Raw genomic sequence first — 19,447 nt, forward strand, 5'->3', positions numbered from 1 at the left:
TTGTAAGCTAAGTGTACACCCCCAGTAAAAGGCGATTTTTAGAATTTCTCAGCCTGATCCAGAATTAGGAAAGTGTAATCACTGCTCAGACGCAGATGTCATGTTTTGGGGGAGGCCGTCTTGGAAACAGGAGACCCAGTCTTGACCAATAGTGGAGGGTCAATATGCTGGTCTAATACCGTCTCCTACTGCCCTGCAGTCGCCTTTTATTCCTGTGCCATTTTTATCGGCTTTGCAAGCAGATTGTTAGTGCATTAAGTGTTCGGTCCAGAAACAACAGTGTGGTTCATCCCTGCCAAAAGCCTCCTCACTAGGTCGATGAAAGTGAGCTTGTTTTTGGCAGGGCACACAGGCCTTGGCACCTCTTCAGGTGGGAGTAAAAGAGATCTCTCAGTTTGCGGAGCAGAGAGGTGTGTGTGTGTGTGGGAGATATGTGCTTTGTCCTCTCCTCTCCCATGGGCTCATGCTTTGCCTCATGTGGACTTATTTTGGGGATACTGCTCACTGAAGCAACCTCTAGGCAAAATTGGTGGGTGCCTTTTTATCAGAATTCAGAATATCAGGGCTTTTTTTCAATTTATCAGAATATCAGGGCTTTTTGTGAGGAACTAGTGTATTGATCATGAATAGAATGTTTGACTAAACTAAAATCACTCTTCTCTATGTACCCCACAGCATGCATCCAGCAGACACTGTGGCCAGCCAAGCACAAACCAGGTATGAACTCAATATAATCTGCTATGCGGTAGCTAGATAATGGATGGAGATACACTATATGCATGAGAACTAATTTGACATCACTTTACTGACAAAACCCATGCCACCATTTTGAATGATCGCAATAACCATCAACACTATCACAAATCCATTCAATGTGAACGATCACCAAGCTGACAAAACGCATCCACGAACATGTCTACCACACAGTGACAACCTTCGAAGGGTAGATAGACGTAGCATGTGTGCAGTGCAGTCAGAGGTTTGCCCTCGGTAAGGACCTGTCTTGTTAGTGTTCGTCGTCCGATCGTTCTCAGGGCGACAGCGTGCGTCAGCGCCATGGAGATGGTTGCCGTGTTCCGGTGCAGCACCACCTCTTCATCAACCTGAAGAGTTTCACCTACAACACCATCAGCGAGGAGGCAGATGTCTTCTTCTCCCTCTACGACACCCGTGACAACAAACAGATCAGGTATATGCACGGTCAACACTAAATAAACACACACCGGACACACGAACACAACCTCTGCAGGCACTTGTGCAAAAGCAAGCAGGTCAGTTACTTGAGAGGGAGCCACAGGACATTTTACTTCTATGATACATGTGACAATGAGCAGAACCGGTACTGGAGGGAGGGCTCCAGTATACACACAGCAAACATACAGGACGGACACACACACAACTCATACACACACAACTCATACACACACAGGGCATGCACATGCAGAACACACACACTCAAACAACCCAAGTCGAGCAAGTGCTAGAGGGCATAGTAGACACACACCACACCCACAACATGTCACCCTTACTCAGCGCAAGGCCTTTCCCTCATGTGACCCATTTACACCTCCAGACAGCACCACATTGTGAAGTTCAAGGTTTCTTACACTCGCAAAATAGAATGATCTCAATGGGACTACTTGGTTGAATGAGTAAATGAAAAACAGTGTGCCTTGATTCATGTACTGTAACATATGTCTTCCTCCTCAGTGAGAAGTTTATGGTGAGACTGAACAAAAGTGGAGGACCAAAGAACCCAGAGAAGGTGGACCGTCTCTGTGCTCTCTTCACGGTAACTCTCAGCTCTCCACCCTTAGATGATGGCTCATAGGATTTTAGCTTAGATGAGCTATTCTTAGATATGTTTTTCAACAGCAACCACGGTAAAACAGCAACAAATGTAAGTAAATAATGTGTTGTGTACGTAAACGCATGCCTCACATCCATGTGCGTTGAGTAAGCTCCAGTATTTTCTTGTTAATAGTGGGTTTATGTTTTATTTTTAGGATCTGAGCAGTAAAGACCTGAAGAGAGACCTGTACATTGTAGCACATGTCATACGAACTGGTAAGCCTATGTGAGATGGAGTAACAGAATTATCACAATGTTCACTCCAGGAAACCTTGGAAAGTAGCATTCCTCATATCGAGCTAATGCGTTGTTGTTGATGTTGCCTCCAGGTCGTATGTTGTTGAATGACTCAAAGAAGGGTCCGCCCCACGTGCAGTACAGGAGACCGTACGGCTGTGCTGCTCTGGCCATGAGTGACGTGTTCCACACAATCACAGACCTCCAAGAGGAGAAGGACTTTGTGCTCAAAGTTTACACGTGAGTCACTGTCTGATCCTGACTCGCATTCTACTTTTCAGTCATTTAGCAGATGATCATGTCCACAGCGACTTACAATGTATTTATTTATTTGACGGGGACAATGCACATGAACTAACATTTAAACTAAAGTTTTTTTTTTATTCTAAACTGCTCTTTTGCTGATACCTCATACTATAACGTATGTAGCTGGAGTCTTTGTAAATAGGGACACCATCTAAATTAGTATGAGGTGATAGCCAGAATAACTGAACACTGTAGTGTGTCATCAGCCTTTCACAAAGATATCTCTATTAAAATGACTGAAAAATGATCTCTGGAGACAAAGCCATTGGCTGTAATTCTGTTGTTTTTACCGAGGCATGAATGTTCTACCAATGTTGTGTGAATGTTCCCTACCAAGAGCTTGACTGTTTTGATGTGTTGTGCACTTGGACCAGAATGATAATGAAGTGTCCTCTGGAAAATCCATATCTGCTCAACCAGGGCCTAAGATTGTGCTCCTGGTGTGATGTGAATCTGGCTCCCTCTGTTAGGCACCACTCAAGAGACACTCCTGTACCCCCGCCAAGCGATGAAGAGATTAGAGAGGCAGAGAGAGAGGAAGACTGAAAGAGAGAGAATGTGTGTGTATGAGAGCATGATGGAGATGACACTTAGACAAATGAACAAAGTTAGAGGACAAAGCTTGATGAGGAGTAGAAGGGGAAAATAACACCGAATGAAGCATTCTGACTCAGTGACTCAACAGATAGCACATCCCTTACTGTCTGTCCTCCTATATCCTCTTCCTTTCTTCCTCCACCTCTGTCATCCTCAGGGGTCTGTATCATGTGTTTTGGATGTGGCCAAACCCGACACTACTGATTTCTACAGTGGCACTGATGCTCTTTTAAATGCTCTTTCCCCACATACACTACAGGGCCAAATGTATGTGGACACCTGCTAGTCGAATATCTCATTCCAAAATCATGGGCATTAATATGGAGTTGGACCCCCTTTGCTGCTATAACAGCCTACACTCTTCTGGGAAGGCTTTCTATTAGATGGAAAGCCTTCCATTCAGCTGCAAGAGCATTAGTGAGGTCGGGCACTGATGTTGAGCGATTAGACCTGGCTTGCAGTCGACGTTCCAATTCATCCCAAAGGTGTTTGATGGGTTGTCAGGGCTCTGTGCAGGCCAGTCAAGTTCTTCCACACCAATCACTGGTCCTCGCTTTGTGCACGGGGGCATTGTCATGCTGAAACAGGAAAGGGCCTTCCCCAAACTGTTGCCACAAAGTTGGAAACACAGAATCATCTACAATGTCATTGTAGCGTCAAGATATCCCTTCACTGGAACTAAGGGGTCTAGCCTGAACCATGAAAAACAGCCCCAGACCATTATTCCTCCTTCATCAAACTTTACAGTTGGCACTATGCATTGGGGCAGGTAGTGTTCTCCTGGCATCCGCCAAACCCAGATTCGTCCGTTGGACTGCCAGATGGTGAAGCGTGATTTGTCACTCCAGAGAATGCGTTTCCACTGCTCCAGAGTCCAATGGTGGCTAGCTTTACACCACTCCAGCAAACGCTTGGCATTGCGCATGGTGATCTTAGGCTTGTGTGCGGCTGCTCGGCCACGGAAACCCATTTCATGAAGCTCCCGACAAACAGTTCTTGTTCTGATGTTGCTTCAAGAGGCAGTTTTAATCTCGGTAGTGTATGTTGCAACCAAGGAGAGATCATTTTTACGCAATGCGCGCTTCAGCACTAGGTGATCCTGTTCTGTGAGCTTGTGTGGTCTATCACTTCGCGGTAGCGCCATTTTTGCTCCTAGACATTTCCACTTCACATAACAGCACTTACAGTTGACCGGGGAAGCTCTAGCAGGGCAGAAATTTGACAATATTGACTTGTTGGGAAGATGGTATTCTATGACGGTGCCATGTTGAAAGTCACTGAGCTCTTCAGTAAGGTCCATTCTACTGCCAATGTTTATCTATGAAGATTGCATGGCCGTGTGCTCAATTGTATACACCTGTCAGCACCGGGTGTAGCTGCAATAGCCGAATCCACTAATTTTGAGGGGGTGTCCACATACTTCTGTATATATAATGTATCTTGCCTTGAAACGGCTTGATACCGTACACTAAAGAAATTGTGCATTATAAAATGAACTATTTTTATGATGATGATTATAATTAGCCCTTTGCACATGTCTCAGAAAAAGCAAGCAGCGTTGTGAGCACAGAGCTGCCTCCTAAACTGTCCGCTCCGATAAGGCTTCAGCATGTGCGTTTCCCCCCATGCCTCTCCCAGGGGCCCTTGGGCCTCCTCTCCTAGTGGAGAGGAGAGAACTTGCTGTCAGCTCAGCTTAGTGGCCTGTGAGTTTGGGGTAATATGCTGCTTGATAGCGTCCCCCCCAGCTGGTACCTTTTGTCCCGGAGGAAAACGCTTCTGGGACATGCTGTTCAGTTAGTCCCCCGGCAACCGTCCAAATCTCTCCATCTGCCCCCCTCTAATGTGTGTGTCGTTAATGCTTTTCTCCATCTTCTCTTTTTCTCCAGATGTAATAATGAGAACGACTGGTTTCAGATCCACGAGAACATCATCCGCAAGTCTAGTACCAAGTACTCAGCTCCTAGCACCAACTATGGTACATATGATGGCATCATTCAGGACTGTGCATCTGTGGGGTCAGTTCCATTTCAATTCAGTCAATTCAGGAAGTAAAAATGGGAAATGAGTCATCCTCATCGAAGATAAATGGCAGTTTTCAATTCTTGAATTGAAATGACAATCTCCTAAATTGACTAAATTTAAATGGAATTCTAGGACATTGTATGTTGTTAAAGGGTGTGAATTACCGACTAAGAAAGAAGGTAATGTGAAAAGAACGTTTTAGACGTGTTATGAGATGCATACGTTACTGGCCCTGTCTGTCCTCGAAGATTGAGTATTGATCACCATGACAATCCATATTGAGGTTAAGCTGAAGGAAAGGGCTGTTATTATTGATGTTTAACTGCATATGTCCAGGAGATAGAAGATATACTGTATTATCTATGGTTAGGTATGTGATTTCGTTTTAGTTGGACTGATACAATGTCTGTACTACAAACATCTTTATGTCCCTCAGTGTTTTTTCTCTCCGAATCTCACTGGTATATTTCTACAGCATAATGTGAGTCACTGAATTCAGTCATCTTGTCTTGCTCCAAAACCCTTCTCCTCTGTTTTTCTATTCCTAATACCAAACACTTTTTCTCTCTCCTATTCCGTGCTCTGACTCCCATCTCTCCATCCATGCTCCTGTCTCTACCTCCCCCGCACTCTGATTAACGTCCCTTAAATACCCCTCTTCCCTCACCCTCTTTCTCTCTTCTTTCTCTCCCTTTTCCTTCTCCTCCCTCTATCATCCTCTTCCTCTTTTCCCCCCTTTTGCTTGCGTGCTCCCTCCTTCCCTACCTCCCCCTCCCCAGGCCTCATCATCTCTCTACAGCTGCTGCGGGGGGAGATGGATCAGATCAGGAGGGAGAATCATGCTGTGTTCAGCAGGTCCCTCGCCATCATGCGCAAACTCGGCTTCTCTGATGTCATCATGCCAGGTGAAGGGTAGGGGGGTAGGATGATAGAACCTGGCCATGTTCAGCAGGGCCCTGGCCATTACACACAAATTGGGCTTCCCTGACATAATTGTGCCAGGTCAGGGGTAGGGGATAGGGAGTAGGGCAGGGATCATTAACTAGATTCAGTCATGGTGCGATTTGTTCAGTCATGGTGCGATCTTGAGCGGATGATCAGGGGGCCGGAAAATATTAACAAATGATTTGAAGACTGCAAAATGACCGCAAAAAGCCCAAACAGATATAATATTGAACTAAAACATAATCAATTCAAAATTTGTACACGATTCAATTTTATTTTGTTACTTATCTTTAAACTCTGCATTGTTGGAAAATGACCCGTAAGCATTTTGCTCTTAGTCTACACTTGTTGTCTACAAAGCATGTGACAAATAACTTTGATTTGATCACATACAGTTGAAGTTGGAAGTTTACAAACACTTAGGTTGGAGTCATTAAAACTTGTTTTTCAACCACTCCACACATTTCTTGTAAACAAACTATAGTTTTGGCAAGTCTGTTAGGACATTTACTTTGTGTATGACACAAGTAATTTTTCTAACAATTCTAACACACGGATTATTTCACTTATAATTCATTGTATCACAATTCCAGTGGGTCAGAAGTTTACGTACACTAAATTGACTGTGCCTTTAAACAGCTTGGAAAATAACAGAAAATGTCATGGCTTTAGAAGCTGATTTGCTAATTTACATCATTTGAGTCAATTGGAGGTGTACCTGTGGATGGATTTCAAGGCCTACCTTCAAACATCATGGGAAAATCAAAAGAAATCAGCCAAGACCTCAGAAAAAAATTGTAGACCTCCACAAGTCTGGTTCATCTTTGGGAGCAATTTCCAAACGCCTGAAGGTACCATGTTCATCTGTACAAACAATAGTACGCAAGTATAAACACCATGGGACCACGCAGCCGTCACACCTCTAAGGAAGGAGACGCGTTCTGTCTCCTAGAGATGAAGGTACTTTGGTGCAAAAAGTGTAAATCAATCCCAGAACAACAGCAAAGGACCTTGTGAAGATGCTGGAGGAAACAGGTACACAAGTATCTATATCCACAGTAAAACGAGTCCTACATCGACATAACCTGAAAGGCCGCTCAGCAAGGAAGAAGCCACTGCTCCAAAACCGCCATAAAAAAGCCAGACTACGGTTTGCAACTGCACATGGGGACAAAGATCGTACTTTTTGGAGAAATGTCTTCTTGTCTGATGAAACAAAAATAGAACTGTTTGGCCATAATGACCATCGTTATGTTTGGAGGAAAAAGGGGGAGGCTTGCAAGCTGAAAAACACCATCCCAACTGTGAAGCATGGGGGTGGCAGCATCATGTTGTGGGGGTGCTTTGCTGCAGGAGGGACTGGTGCACTTCACAAAATAGATGGCATCATGAGGGAGTAAAATTATGTGGATATATTGAAGCAATATCTCAAGACATCAGTCAGGAAGTTAAAGCTTCCAAATGGACAATGACCCGAGCATACTTCCAAAGGTGTGGCAAAATGGCTTAAGGACAACAAAGTCAAGGTATTGGAGTGGCCATCACAAAGTGCCAACCTGAATCCTATAGCAAATTTGTGGGCAGAACTGAAAAAGTTTGTGCAAGCAATGAGGCCTACAAACCTGACTCAGTTTCACCAGCTCTGTCAGGAGGAATGGGCCAAAATTCACCCAACTTATTGTGGGAAGCTTGTGGAAGGCTACCCGAAACGTTCGATCCAGGTTAAACAATTTAAAGGCAATGCTTCCAAAAACTAATTGAGTGTATGTAAACTTCTGACCCACTGGGAATGTGATGAAAGAAATAAAAGCTGAAATAAATAATTCTCTCTACTCTCCACTATGACATTTCACATTCTTAAAATAAAGTGGTGATACCAACTGACCTATGACAGGGAATGACAAAAATATGACAAAGATTTCCAAAATTAAAATGACTTGGAGCTGATTTGCTGGTGTTTTTACAGTCTTATGTCAAAAAATAATTGTCCTATAGTAATGTTTTTTTTGGGGCTCATAAAACTGGCAGGGAAGGCAAATAAAATCACCCATGGGCCAGTAGATAGGGGGATAGGGTGTTAGGTAGTAGGTAAAAGTCAAAATTGGCTATATCGTAAAAATGTATGAAAACAAAAATGTGCTTTTTGGTCTTAATTTACAGTTAGGGTTAGCAATGTGGTTAAGGCTATGGTTAGGTTTAAAATCTGATTTAAAAATGATAAATTGTAAATATAGGCGGGGTTTATGACTTTGTGGCTGTCGTAAGTAGTGACGACCGGAGTAGAGGGTAGGAAGTAGGGAGGGGTTCCAGAAACTATGGCTAGTGTTTTGTTCAAGGGAAGTGAGTAATTAGGTGAGCAAACCAGATGTTCAGGAGGACACCAGTTGGACAGACCCAGTTGGACACCAGACACAAATGCTCACAACCAGATGTTTCACTTGAAATAAACACATTTCAGTTAGGTCTGTACTAGGGAGAATGTAGGCGGCAGTTCTATACTTCTGACAACATTTTGGTCAGAGGCTAAAACCATGACCATTTGTAAAGGTCTTCAAAGAATAAAGGAGTAAAGGACCATAAAGTAAGTTGTGTGTGCGCGCTTTTGTGAGATGTGTGCATTTCTCTCATGTTTATTTCAACTTGTTTCATCATTCAGCATTCCTCTTCTAGGCCTCAATTGAGATTTTAATACTACAGTGTACACACACACACACACACACACACACACACAGTACCAGTCAAAAGTTTGGACACACCTACTCATTCAAGGGCTTTTCTTTATATTTACTATTTTCTACGTTGTAGAACAATAGTAGTGAAGAAATAGTAATAACCCAAAAAGTGTTAAACAAATCAAAATAGATTTTATAACCATATTTTTTAACTGGTTGAGAGAATGCCAAGAGTGTACCTAAAACCTCAAATATATTTTGATTTGTTTAACACTTTTTTGGTTACGTGATTCCACGTGTTATTTCATAGTTTTGATGTCGTCACTATTATTCTACAGTGTAGAAAATAGTTAAAATCAAGATAAAACCCTTGAATGAGTACGTGTCCAAACCTTTGACTGGTACTGTTAATAACAGTAATCTGATTTTATAAATAAATGCAATATCTTCTTTGACTGTAGTCATTTCTATATTTTCCATTAAGCACAGACCTCATAAGGGGTGCTGAGACAGTTATAAGCTAGGGTTTACATTACAGCTCAGGAGGGCAATTTTTTGTTGTTGACAAGAACAATAATGTTTGGCGTCATCGCTGCATCCTTATTCATCATGTTCACACTTATCTGTGCTACCCCAGGATCACTTGGGGCTCAGGTAAATTATAGAAGAAGACAAAAACAGAGTATAATTAAAGGTAAACTAACAATTCCGTGCTCATCAAACTTCCATTCGCAGCATATGGCACAAGTTTTGTACTAGGCTTGGAAGGCCTGTTCCTCTGAACTGTAGTGACATTGTATCTGGGAAGGCCTGAGAGAATAGTTTAAAACTGACCACTGTGCCTAACGTCATGGTTTGACTGTGCCCATATCCTAGGTGACACTCGTAATGACCTGTACCTGACCCTGGAGCGTGGGGACTTTGAGAGGGGGGGCAAGAGTGTCCAGAAAAACATTGAGGTCACTGTCTATGTGCTTTACGCTGATGGGGACACACTCAAGGTAAGAGAGAATATTTCTGTTGGTTTGTCGTAGTTTGGGATTTTTTATTTCGATAATTTGATAGACTATAACACCATTATACATCCATCCATTTATTTATCCATCCAGCTACAGATGTTGAATCTTTATTTGACCCATTTCGTCACAGGAGGAAAATAATCCTACAGCATGAGGAATTGATCATCTGAAGAAATATGTAGAATCACTGCCAGGGGGCAGCTGTAAGCAGTGTTTATATACAATGCACTACCGTACCAACATTGTACCTTAGGGCTCAGACACACCAATATTGTTTGCTGGTCAAGAGTACTTAGCACCTCTGAATGTAATTTGCAAACAGAGTGCACACTGATTTTACATGTGGAACCGCAAGACAAATGGCGGTAGTCAGGCACCTACAGCAGGTGCTACCTAAAACACAGCGCCCTGAACGACTGACAGACAAAAGCTATATCCAAATTCTGTGCATGTGTGCGAGCCTTAACTGCAGGTCCACTGGGCGCCAGTTAACACACTTTGGTTGTGTTTCAGATTGTTTTGTGCCCAATATAAATAATGTATTGTAATTTTGGAGTCACTTTTATTATAAATAAGAATAGAGTATGTTTCTAAACACTTCTTCTACATTAATGTTGATGCTATTATGATTACAGATAGTCCTGAATGAACCGTGAATAATAATGAATGAGAAAGTTAGACGCACAAATATCTTACCCCCGATACATTTTTTTTTTGGGGGGGGGGGGGGGGGGGGGGGTTGTTATGATATTCGTGTGCCTGTAACTTTCTCACTCATTGTAAACTCAGGAAAAAAATAAACGTCCTCTCACTGTCAACTGCGTTTATTTTCAGCAGACTTAACGTGTAAATATTTGTATGAACATGACAAGATTCAACAACTGAGACATAAACTGAACAAGTTCCACAGACATGTGACTAACAGATATTGAATAGTGTATCCCTGAACAAAGGGGGGGGGGGGGTCAAAATCAAAAGTAACAGTCAGTATCTGGTGTGGCCACCAGCTGCATTAAGTACTGCAGTGCATCTCCCCTCCTCATGGACTGCACCAGATTTGTCTGTTCTTGCTGTGAGATGTTATCCCACTCTTCCACCAAGGCACCTGCAAGTTCCCTGACATTTCTGGGGGGAATGGCCCTATCCCTCACCCTCCGATCCAACAGGTCCCAGACGTGCTCAATGGGATTGAGATCCGGGCTCTACGCTGGCGATGGCAGAACACTGACGTTCCTGTCTTGCAGGATATCACACACAGAACGAGCAGTAAGGCTGGTGGCATTGTCATGCTGGAGGGTGATGTCAGGATGAGCCTGCAGGAAGGGTACCACATAAGGGAGGATGATGTCTTCCCTGTAATGCACAGCGTTGAGATTGCCTGCAACGACAACAAGCTCAGTCTGATGAGGCTGTGACACACTGCCCTAGACCATGACGGACCCTCCACCTCCAAATCCATCCCACTCCAGAGTACAGGCCTCGGTGTAACACTCATTCCTTCGACGATAAACAAGGGTCCGACCATCACCCCTGTTGAGACAAAACCGCAACTTGTCAGTGAAGAGCACTTTTTGCCAGTCCTGTCTGGTCCAGCGACGGTGGGTTTGTGTCCATAGGCGATGTTGTTGCTGGTGATGTCTGGTGAGGACCTGCCTTACAACAGGCCTACAAGCCCTCAGTCCAGCCTCTCTCAGTCTATTGCCGACAGTCTGATCACTGATGGAGGGATAATGCGTTCCTGGTATAACTTGGGCAGTTGTTGCCATCCTGTACCTGTCACGCAGGTGTGATGTTCAGATATACCGATCCTGTGCAGGTGTTACACGTAGTCTGCCACTGCGAGGATGATCAGCTGTCCTTCCTGTCTCTCTGTAGCGATTTCTTAGGTGTCTCACAGTACAGACATTGCAATTTATTGCCCTTGCCACATCTGCAGTCCTCATGCCTCCTTGCAGCATGCCTAAGGCACGTTTACGCAGATGAGCAGGGACCCTGGGCATCTTTCTTTTTGGTGTTTTTCAGAGTCAGTAGAAAGGCCTCCTTAGTGTCCTATGTTTTCATAACTGTGCCTTAACGACCGTTCCACAGGTGCATGTTCATTTGTTGTTTATGGTTCATTGAACAAGCACGAGAAACAGTGTTAACACCCTTTACAATGAAGATCTGTAAAGTTATTTGGATTTTTACGAATTATCTTTGAAAGACAGTGTCCTGAAAAAGGGACATTTCTTTTGTTTGCTGAGTTTTTAAGCATTGGAGTCAACATGGGCCAGCATCCCTGTGGAAAGCTTTCAACACCTTGTAGAGTCCATGCCCCAAAGAATTGAGAATGTTCTGAGGGCAAAAGGGGGTGCAACTCAATATTAGGAAGGTGTTCATAATGTTTTGTACACTCAGGGTATACTGTAGATCTAAAATATCTTGGGCTTTTTTTTTCTTCTTTTTTTTTCCATTCCAAAGGCTGCCTCACTATTCTGAATTTCATATTTTCTTTACATCTGGTATTAGGCCTGTGTGTGAGTAGTTTTGATAGGTTAGGTGTAGTCTACTGTATGGCTGCATTTTGAATAGACTTGACAGCTGGCACTGGTCTGAATTACTTGACTGCCCCTGCATGGTGAGAAAGAGACCGTATCTAAATCAGTGAACATACGGCATCTAAATCACAGGGCTCATTTAAATTTGCTGATACGCAGGAACATTTGCCGCCGCAAAACAGTGATCAAATTAAGAGTACCTGTCCTCTCTCTGTTCCCACCACCAGGACTGTATCAGTCTGGGTAGTGGGGAGCCAAACACAAGTGAGCACCGGTCCTTTGTCCTCTACCACAACAACAGCCCTCGCTGGAGTGAGATGATCAAACTACCCATCCCCATAGACCGCTTCAGAGGATCACACCTGCGCTTCGAGTTCAGACACTGCTCCAGTAGGTCAACATGACTTAAAATATTATTGTTATGAACTTGATAGCAATACAGAATTGTGTATGGTGTTGTCTATGCTGTGTAGATGGTATAAACTATTCGGTAATGCCTTTGTCTCTCCTCAGCTAAAGACAAAGGGGAGAAGAAGCTGTTTGGTTTTTCCTTCACTCCTTTGATGAGGGAGGATGGGACCACGCTATCAGATGAGAGCCATGAGCTCTATGTCTATAAGGTGGGGTCACACTAACTTGCACCAATGCTTGCATATAGCAGCTATTCTACATTATTCTCTGCCATTTCTATCTAACATGTGTCTATGTTGTGCCTCTGTTCCCCAGTGTGATGAGAATACAACGTTCAGTAACCAGGGCCTGTACCTGAGCATGCCCTGCTGTAAGGAGGACTTCAACAGCTGCCCCAACCTGCCCTCCACCCTGCCCTTCCAGAGGAACCCCAAGGAGACCTTCTGGGTCTCCACACAGCTTTGCTCCACCAAGCTCACCCAGAACGGTATGGCCAACTCACTGCACTGTGCATCTCACCACACTCACACAGCGCTATAACAGAGCTTTGACTGTCCTAGCCTCAGCCATTAGCCAGAGCTTTACATGTATTTATGTTTATTCTATTCTGTTTCCAGTGGACCTCCTGGCCCTACTGAACTGGAAAGCCCACACTGACCGGGTGTTGGACATCCTGGGCAGACTACGCCACATCAATGGAGAGGAGATTGTCAAGGCAACACTCTTTTAGTCAATCAATACATGCATCTAGGAAAAACCCCTCCTGACTGTTTGGCCAAACACTAACAGATCTGTGACTAGACATATTTATGGGGAACTATGATGATGAAATGATTGAGCTGGCTCCTCTCTCCTGCAGTTCCTACGAGATGTCCTGGATACACTGTTTTGTCTCCTGGATGACAACACCGATAAATACGGACCACTGGTTTTCCAGTCATTGGTAGGTCAAGATGGAGAGATCAACCTCATTCAATGTAATGGAATATTGTGTATGTGTTACTACATGTGTGAATGCCTGCATGTGTGTGACTACATCATAATCTAATTTTCTCCATTATGGCTAAAACCTATCTTTTGTTTTCCTCTGTCTGTCTTTTTGCCCTCAGGTGTTTATCATCAACCTTCTCAGGGACAGTCGTTTCTACCACTTCCGGCCTGTTATGGAGGCCTACATACAGAACCACTTTGCAGGAGCTCTGGCCTACAAGTAATGTGCCACGTATACCATTTAAACTGCTTCTATTGTTTGAGAGGTCTTGATGTCAGTATCATGTAGCTGAGTGGAAGCCATAGCAGTTTTTGTTTTGCTCATAACGTATTATACAAGATTTGTCTTGCTCTCTGCAATAATACAGAAATATAGTATGACGCTATTGTGCATTTTGTTTGTCTTATATGGCCATGGGATCCCCCATGTTTTACACACTTTTTTTCCTCTGTCTTCTTGTAGAGAGCTAATCCGCTGTCTGAAGTGGTACATGGACCGCTCTGCTGAGGTTGTCAGACAGGACCACATCCAAGAGGCCATGAAGGTAAAGCTCACATCGGGACATGAGAGGAGGTCTGGACAAAACTTAAAACGGTTACACTCCCAACATGCTTTTCTTTACCAAACATGCAACATATAGATGAAAGGAAATATGACTTGACACAACACAACAGAACACATCATATAAACGAATGGTATTTTACAGGTAATTGTAACTTGTTCCGTCCTCTGTCCACCCTGCAGGCTTTGGAGTACCTGTTTAAGTTCATTGTCCAGTCTCGGATCCTGTACTCGCGGGCGACCTGTGGTATGGAGGAGGACCAGTTCAGAGCCAGCATCCAGGAACTCTTCCAGTCCATCCGCTTTGTGTTGAGTCTGGACAGCCGCAGCTCTGAGACCCTCGTCTTCACACAGGTCAGAACATCAAGACGTCATGTCTGTCTGTATATAACTTAGCTTTTCTTTATGCCAGAAGGCTGAAATGTTATAGTTCTTGACCCTGGGTATTGTCCTCCTCTTCTACATAGAAGACCGGTCAAAATGCACTGATTTGTCTATCTGTTGCTTGCATGTAATGCATTTGTCATTTGTATAATTGTATTTTTGCTCTGATCCCTCCTTTTACTGTTGGCCCATCCTTGGCTTGCTCTTGGACAGTTTAGGGGTGTGATCAACTGCATGCCTTTCTATGGTAGTCATGCTCCAGGGGTCTCTCCTGTCTCAGTAAGTCACAGTGCCACCTTGTGTTGGTGACCCAGTGCAGCAGTTGCTCTCTGTCAGCTTGTGAACCTCCCGCAATCAGATATGCGTCACACTGCCAGGTCCATACTTGAGAACTCTTACTGAAACCGGAGATTTATACATATACAAAACCTCCGGTTTAAGCAAGAGTTTGCGAGTATGGACCCGCCCTGTTTTTGTTTGTCTTCTTTGTATAGGACATTTTACGATTTGTCTCTTTTACGCACCCTGTATGGATGTTACTATAACTACCTTACCGATGGCATAGTGTCATTTATAGAATGGAGGAATACGAATGATCTAAAGACCTGCTCCTCTCTCTCTGCCCTTCTCTCTTTGTCGGTCTGTCTCCCTCTGTCTGTCGGTTCCTCTATCTCCCTCTCACTCCCTTCTTCTCTCTTCGACTTGACCCTGTCAGGCGGCGTTGTTGAACAGTTTCCCAGACATTTTTGACGAGCTGCTGCAGATGTTCACAGTGCAGGAGGTGGCTGAGTACGTCCGGGGCACGCTGGGGAGCATGCCCAGTACGGTGGACATCGGCCAGTCTATGGACGTGGTCAAACTGCAGTCCATCGCCCGCACCGTCGATAGCAGGCTCTTCTTCTTCCCTGGTAAGACTACCGGACAACTTAACTTACACTAAATGTGTCTGTGAACACTTTGTTGCTCCCAAAGTGGGAATTTAATAGAAGGTGTAACTGGGTCAAAAAAAATCTAAAGGTCAAGGGTTAAAGCTGGTTAAATATCTTTCTACATTTGATCCTTCACTTTCTCCCCATCTCACTCGCTCTCCATACTCCCTCCCTCCCACTCTCTCCCCCTCTCCTTCCTTCTCTCTCCCCCTCAGAGTCTCGTAGTATCTTGCTGCCGGTGGTCCTGCATCACATCCACCTGCACCTACGCCAGCAGAGGGAGCTGCTGATCTGCTCAGGAATCCTCACCAGCATCTTCTCCATCATCAAGACCAGCTCTATGGTATATCACCACTGAATCTACTGTAGCTGTAAGGGTTGGAAGAATATGCCCTTAACTACAGATCAAGGATCAGATTACACTACCCCCAGGCCTAATCATTAGGGGGATTCAATTATATCTGACCTTGTATCAGTGGTTAGCGGCTACTTTTCTGTACCATAACTGGTTACTAGTACATCTGCTGTACCTAGTAATCCTAGCTAAACATTTTTTCACATTTCCTGTTTCAAATGGAATTAAATATGAGACGACTGAGTAGTTGGTAAAACGTTATACACTGTCAAGGCTTGTTAAGGCAAGCATAACACCATGTCATTGTTTAGACATTATTGTCAAGGCATTATTATGTAGGGCACTTCATGTTGAGGGATGCATTTATCTTTTAAATGGTCTGTCAAGCAGCTTATGCAAATACATGAATTATTCATTAAATTCCCTGTCTCTCTCTTCTTCTCTACCTCTGCCACTGCTCATCGCTCCCACCATTTTGTCTCCCCTTCTATCTCGGTCTTCACCTGTCTCCTCCATGACTTCTCTCCTTCTCTCTGTTTCTCTCTCCCTCTCTTCCTAGGAGTCTTCTGTGCAGGAGGAGGTAGAGATGATGGTGGAGAGCCTGTTGGATGTTCTGCTCCAGACTCTGTTGTCCATCATGTCCAAGTCTCAGTCTCTGGAGACAGCTAGGGGGCAGCGCTGTCCCCAGTGCACCGCTGAGATCACGGTCAGCGATTCTCCTCTCCTACCCTGTCTGGCTGGATCTTTATTCACTACATGGAACAGACACTGTATATATTTCGTAATGCATGTAACCTCTCTAATATGGGTGGGTTTCTGCCTGTCCAGGGGGAGTATGTGTCCACTCTGCTGTCTCTACTCAGACAGATGTCAGAGATCCACTTCCACCACCTGCTCAACAACTTCCACAGCAAAGAGGAACTCAAGGTGAGTGCTGCTGTGTCAGTCTTAGTCTGACAGAGGAACTTGGGGTTGAGCTATAGTATGTAGATCATGTACCCAACACCAGCTAATTAATTGTCTTCCAGGAGTTCCTGTTGAAGATCTTCTGCGTGTTCCGGAACCTGATGAAGCTCACCATCTTCCCCCGAGACTGGAGTGTCATGAGGCTACTGACCAGTCAGTAAGTCTGACTCAGAGGACCTATAACACTGCCTTCATATTGCCTCCTATATGAGATAAGGGAACATATCCAAACATGAGATGACACTCTCCTGACTCTGATCGCATGTGACATTAGTGTAGCTGTTGCGTCATCTATTTTTATCATAACGTTTTGCTGTTTCCTTCTGCAGTGTCATTGTGGCGACAACACAGTACCTGTCTCCAGCGTTACACAAGAACTTCTCAGAGGCGGATTTTGACTTCAAGGTGTGCCTCTGTAGAGAAACGAGAAGTGTCATGTTGAACAAGAGCAGTAAGCAAGTAAACAAGAGAGCCTTCACTATCCCGGAGAAGTCAACCCCGAACCTGCTGCTCTTTCCATGTCTTTCTCTGTTTACGAAGGGCTGTCTTTATTTCTGTACATGGTTTCCTAACCATGTATGCTGTTCTTCTCTGATCTGTCTCCAATCCAATGTGGCTGATTTTTTTTTTTTTTTGTCCAACCTGGATTATGCCTAGAGAGTTCACCATCAGGTTTCCAAGGGGCCAATAAAAAGGTGTATACAGTAGTTAGAACTTTATTGGAATCAAAATACGATTTGATGTTTGTATGTGTTGTGTATGTGTGTTCTCTGTACAGGTGTGGAATTCCTTCTTCAGCCTGACGGTCCTGTACATCAACCAGCCCAGTCTGCAGTTGGAGCCCTTGACCCAGGCCAAGAGGAAGAAAGTCCTGGACAAGTAAGGACCTCTGTTCAATGTCCATCAATTATATCCTGAAACACTCAGGAAATATATAGTTTAAAGACATATTTCCCACATCTACCTATGTGTGGTCACTCAGTAGCTAGTATTCTCCACATTCTCCCCATGTACATTCTCTGCAGGTATGGAGATATGAGGGTGATGATGGCCTATGAGCTCTTCAGCATGTGGCAGAAGCTTGGTAAGATAACACTACATTCCTAATCAATTGTCTTGTCGTTCTAGCCTTCACGGATAATGTCGTGTGTGTTTCTAACTTCTCTGTGTGCGCTAGGTGAGAATAAGCCTCACTTTATCCCTGGAATGATGGGTCCGTTCCTGGGAGTGACGCTGGTGCCTCAGAGCGAAGTCCGGAATATCATGATCCCCATCTTCCATGACATGATGGACTGGGAGCAGAGGAAGAATGGCAACTTTAAGCTGGTCAGTAATGTCCCCTGCTGCGTGACACCACTCATCCTTTGTAAGGCCTTGTATTACTACAGGTTATCACCCAATATCAGAACTATGTTATGGATCTATGATTTTACTGCTATAAGTGTCTAGGAAAATGTTGTGGTGATTGATTGCTTATACACCAACATCTATGTTGTGTAGGTGGAAGCAGAGTTGATGGACAAGCTGGAGAGTATGGTGGCTGATGGGAAAGGGGACGGCAATCACAGAGAGCTCTTTGGCCTGCTGTAAGCACCAACAACCTCCGTCTTCTATTCATACTCAGTGCCAAATTGTTACTTGAGTGTGCTGCACTACTGTTATTTTCTATGCTTCTGACTTCTCTTGGGTCTTTCTGCTGTGCCATTCAGGACCCAGTTGTTTGGGCCTTACCCCAGGTAAGTTATAGCTCTACCACTATCACGGTCCTTTCAAACATACCAGTGCTTACAGTTCCATGTCCAATGTTACTGTGCATAAGTAACATAGAGCTTGTCTGTCTCTGTCTTTTAGCCTACTGGAAAAAATTGAGCAGGAAACATGGAGAGAGACAGGCATTTCGTTTGTCACCTCCGTCACGAGACTGATGGAGCGCTTGCTAGACTACAGGTGTTATTACTACTGATCGACTGGATTACAGATTACAAACAACATGTTAATATCCTAACATTGACTATTGATTCAGGGATGTACTGTAGAGATGGGACTTTACAAACCTGCTCTGCTTTTAGGGACTGTATGAAAGGAGATGAGATGGAGAACAAGAAAATGGGTGGTTCTTCCAACCTCATGGTGAGGCATTTGATGTTTGAACCTTGACAGTACCTCAGTTATGGCCAGATAATAATACCCGTGTGTGCTACAGTATGTCCATGTAGTGATGTGTTGCTTCCATTTGTCTGTCCTCCCCAGAACTTCTACAAATCAGAGATCAACAAGGAGGACATGTACATACGCTACATCCACAAGCTGTGTGACCTGCACCTGCATGCAGAGGACTACACGGGTAACTGGTTGGGATGTATATAACACGTTCAACGTGCTCACACTGCATAGAACCCTGTGATCGTCAGGACTACCATGTGAAGTCAATGATGGTTAATCGTGGTGACCTTTGACCTCTGTGTCCTCCCCACCACCAGAGGCTGCATTTACCTTGCTGCTGTACTGGGAGCTGCTGCACTGGGAGGACCGACCCCTCAGAGAGTTCCTCCACTACCCCACACAGAGCGAGTGGCAACGCAAAGAGGGCCTCAGCCGCAAAGTGCTCCACTACTTTAACAAGGGAAAGGCAAGCCAAGCTAAATCAAGTCAAGCTAAGTTAAA

At 44.2% G+C, this 19,447-nt stretch overlaps 1 protein-coding gene across 5 annotated transcripts in view; it reads left to right on the forward strand.

Annotated features, from left to right (window-relative positions):
* Positions 1-19,447, forward strand: part of LOC110531948 (dedicator of cytokinesis protein 3) — a 60,883-nt gene that overhangs the window by 28,449 nt on the left and 12,987 nt on the right. For 3 of the 5 annotated variants that reach the window (XM_090184197.1, XM_090184196.1, XM_090184198.1), the window contains exons 1-19: positions 13,341-13,540; positions 13,707-13,807; positions 14,051-14,132; positions 14,333-14,503; positions 15,249-15,441; positions 15,678-15,805; positions 16,377-16,523; positions 16,646-16,744; positions 16,846-16,940; positions 17,113-17,188; positions 17,562-17,662; positions 17,809-17,867; positions 17,961-18,109; positions 18,284-18,369; positions 18,493-18,519; positions 18,635-18,730; positions 18,853-18,913; positions 19,034-19,127; positions 19,264-19,412. In XM_090184197.1, the coding sequence (XP_090040323.1) occupies positions 13,761-13,807; positions 14,051-14,132; positions 14,333-14,503; positions 15,249-15,441; positions 15,678-15,805; positions 16,377-16,523; positions 16,646-16,744; positions 16,846-16,940; positions 17,113-17,188; positions 17,562-17,662; positions 17,809-17,867; positions 17,961-18,109; positions 18,284-18,369; positions 18,493-18,519; positions 18,635-18,730; positions 18,853-18,913; positions 19,034-19,127; positions 19,264-19,412 (1,860 nt within the window). In that variant the 5' untranslated portion in view covers positions 13,341-13,540; positions 13,707-13,760. Of the gene's footprint in view, positions 1-675; positions 718-1,010; positions 1,190-1,710; positions 1,793-2,006; positions 2,068-2,180; positions 2,329-4,877; positions 4,967-5,792; positions 5,919-9,506; positions 9,632-12,413; positions 12,577-12,699; positions 12,807-12,912; positions 13,085-13,214; positions 13,313-13,340; positions 13,541-13,706; positions 13,808-14,050; positions 14,133-14,332; positions 14,504-15,248; positions 15,442-15,677; positions 15,806-16,376; positions 16,524-16,645; positions 16,745-16,845; positions 16,941-17,112; positions 17,189-17,561; positions 17,663-17,808; positions 17,868-17,960; positions 18,110-18,283; positions 18,370-18,492; positions 18,520-18,634; positions 18,731-18,852; positions 18,914-19,033; positions 19,128-19,263; positions 19,413-19,447 lie in introns of those variants that run through there. The other 2 variants (XM_021615487.3, XM_021615490.3) reach the window with 2 other exon arrangements.

The sequence above is a fragment of the Oncorhynchus mykiss genome, chromosome 9 (genome assembly GCF_057628025.1).
Source record: "Oncorhynchus mykiss isolate SJ-2025 chromosome 9, ASM5762802v1, whole genome shotgun sequence".
Lineage (NCBI taxonomy): Eukaryota > Metazoa > Chordata > Actinopteri > Salmoniformes > Salmonidae > Oncorhynchus > Oncorhynchus mykiss.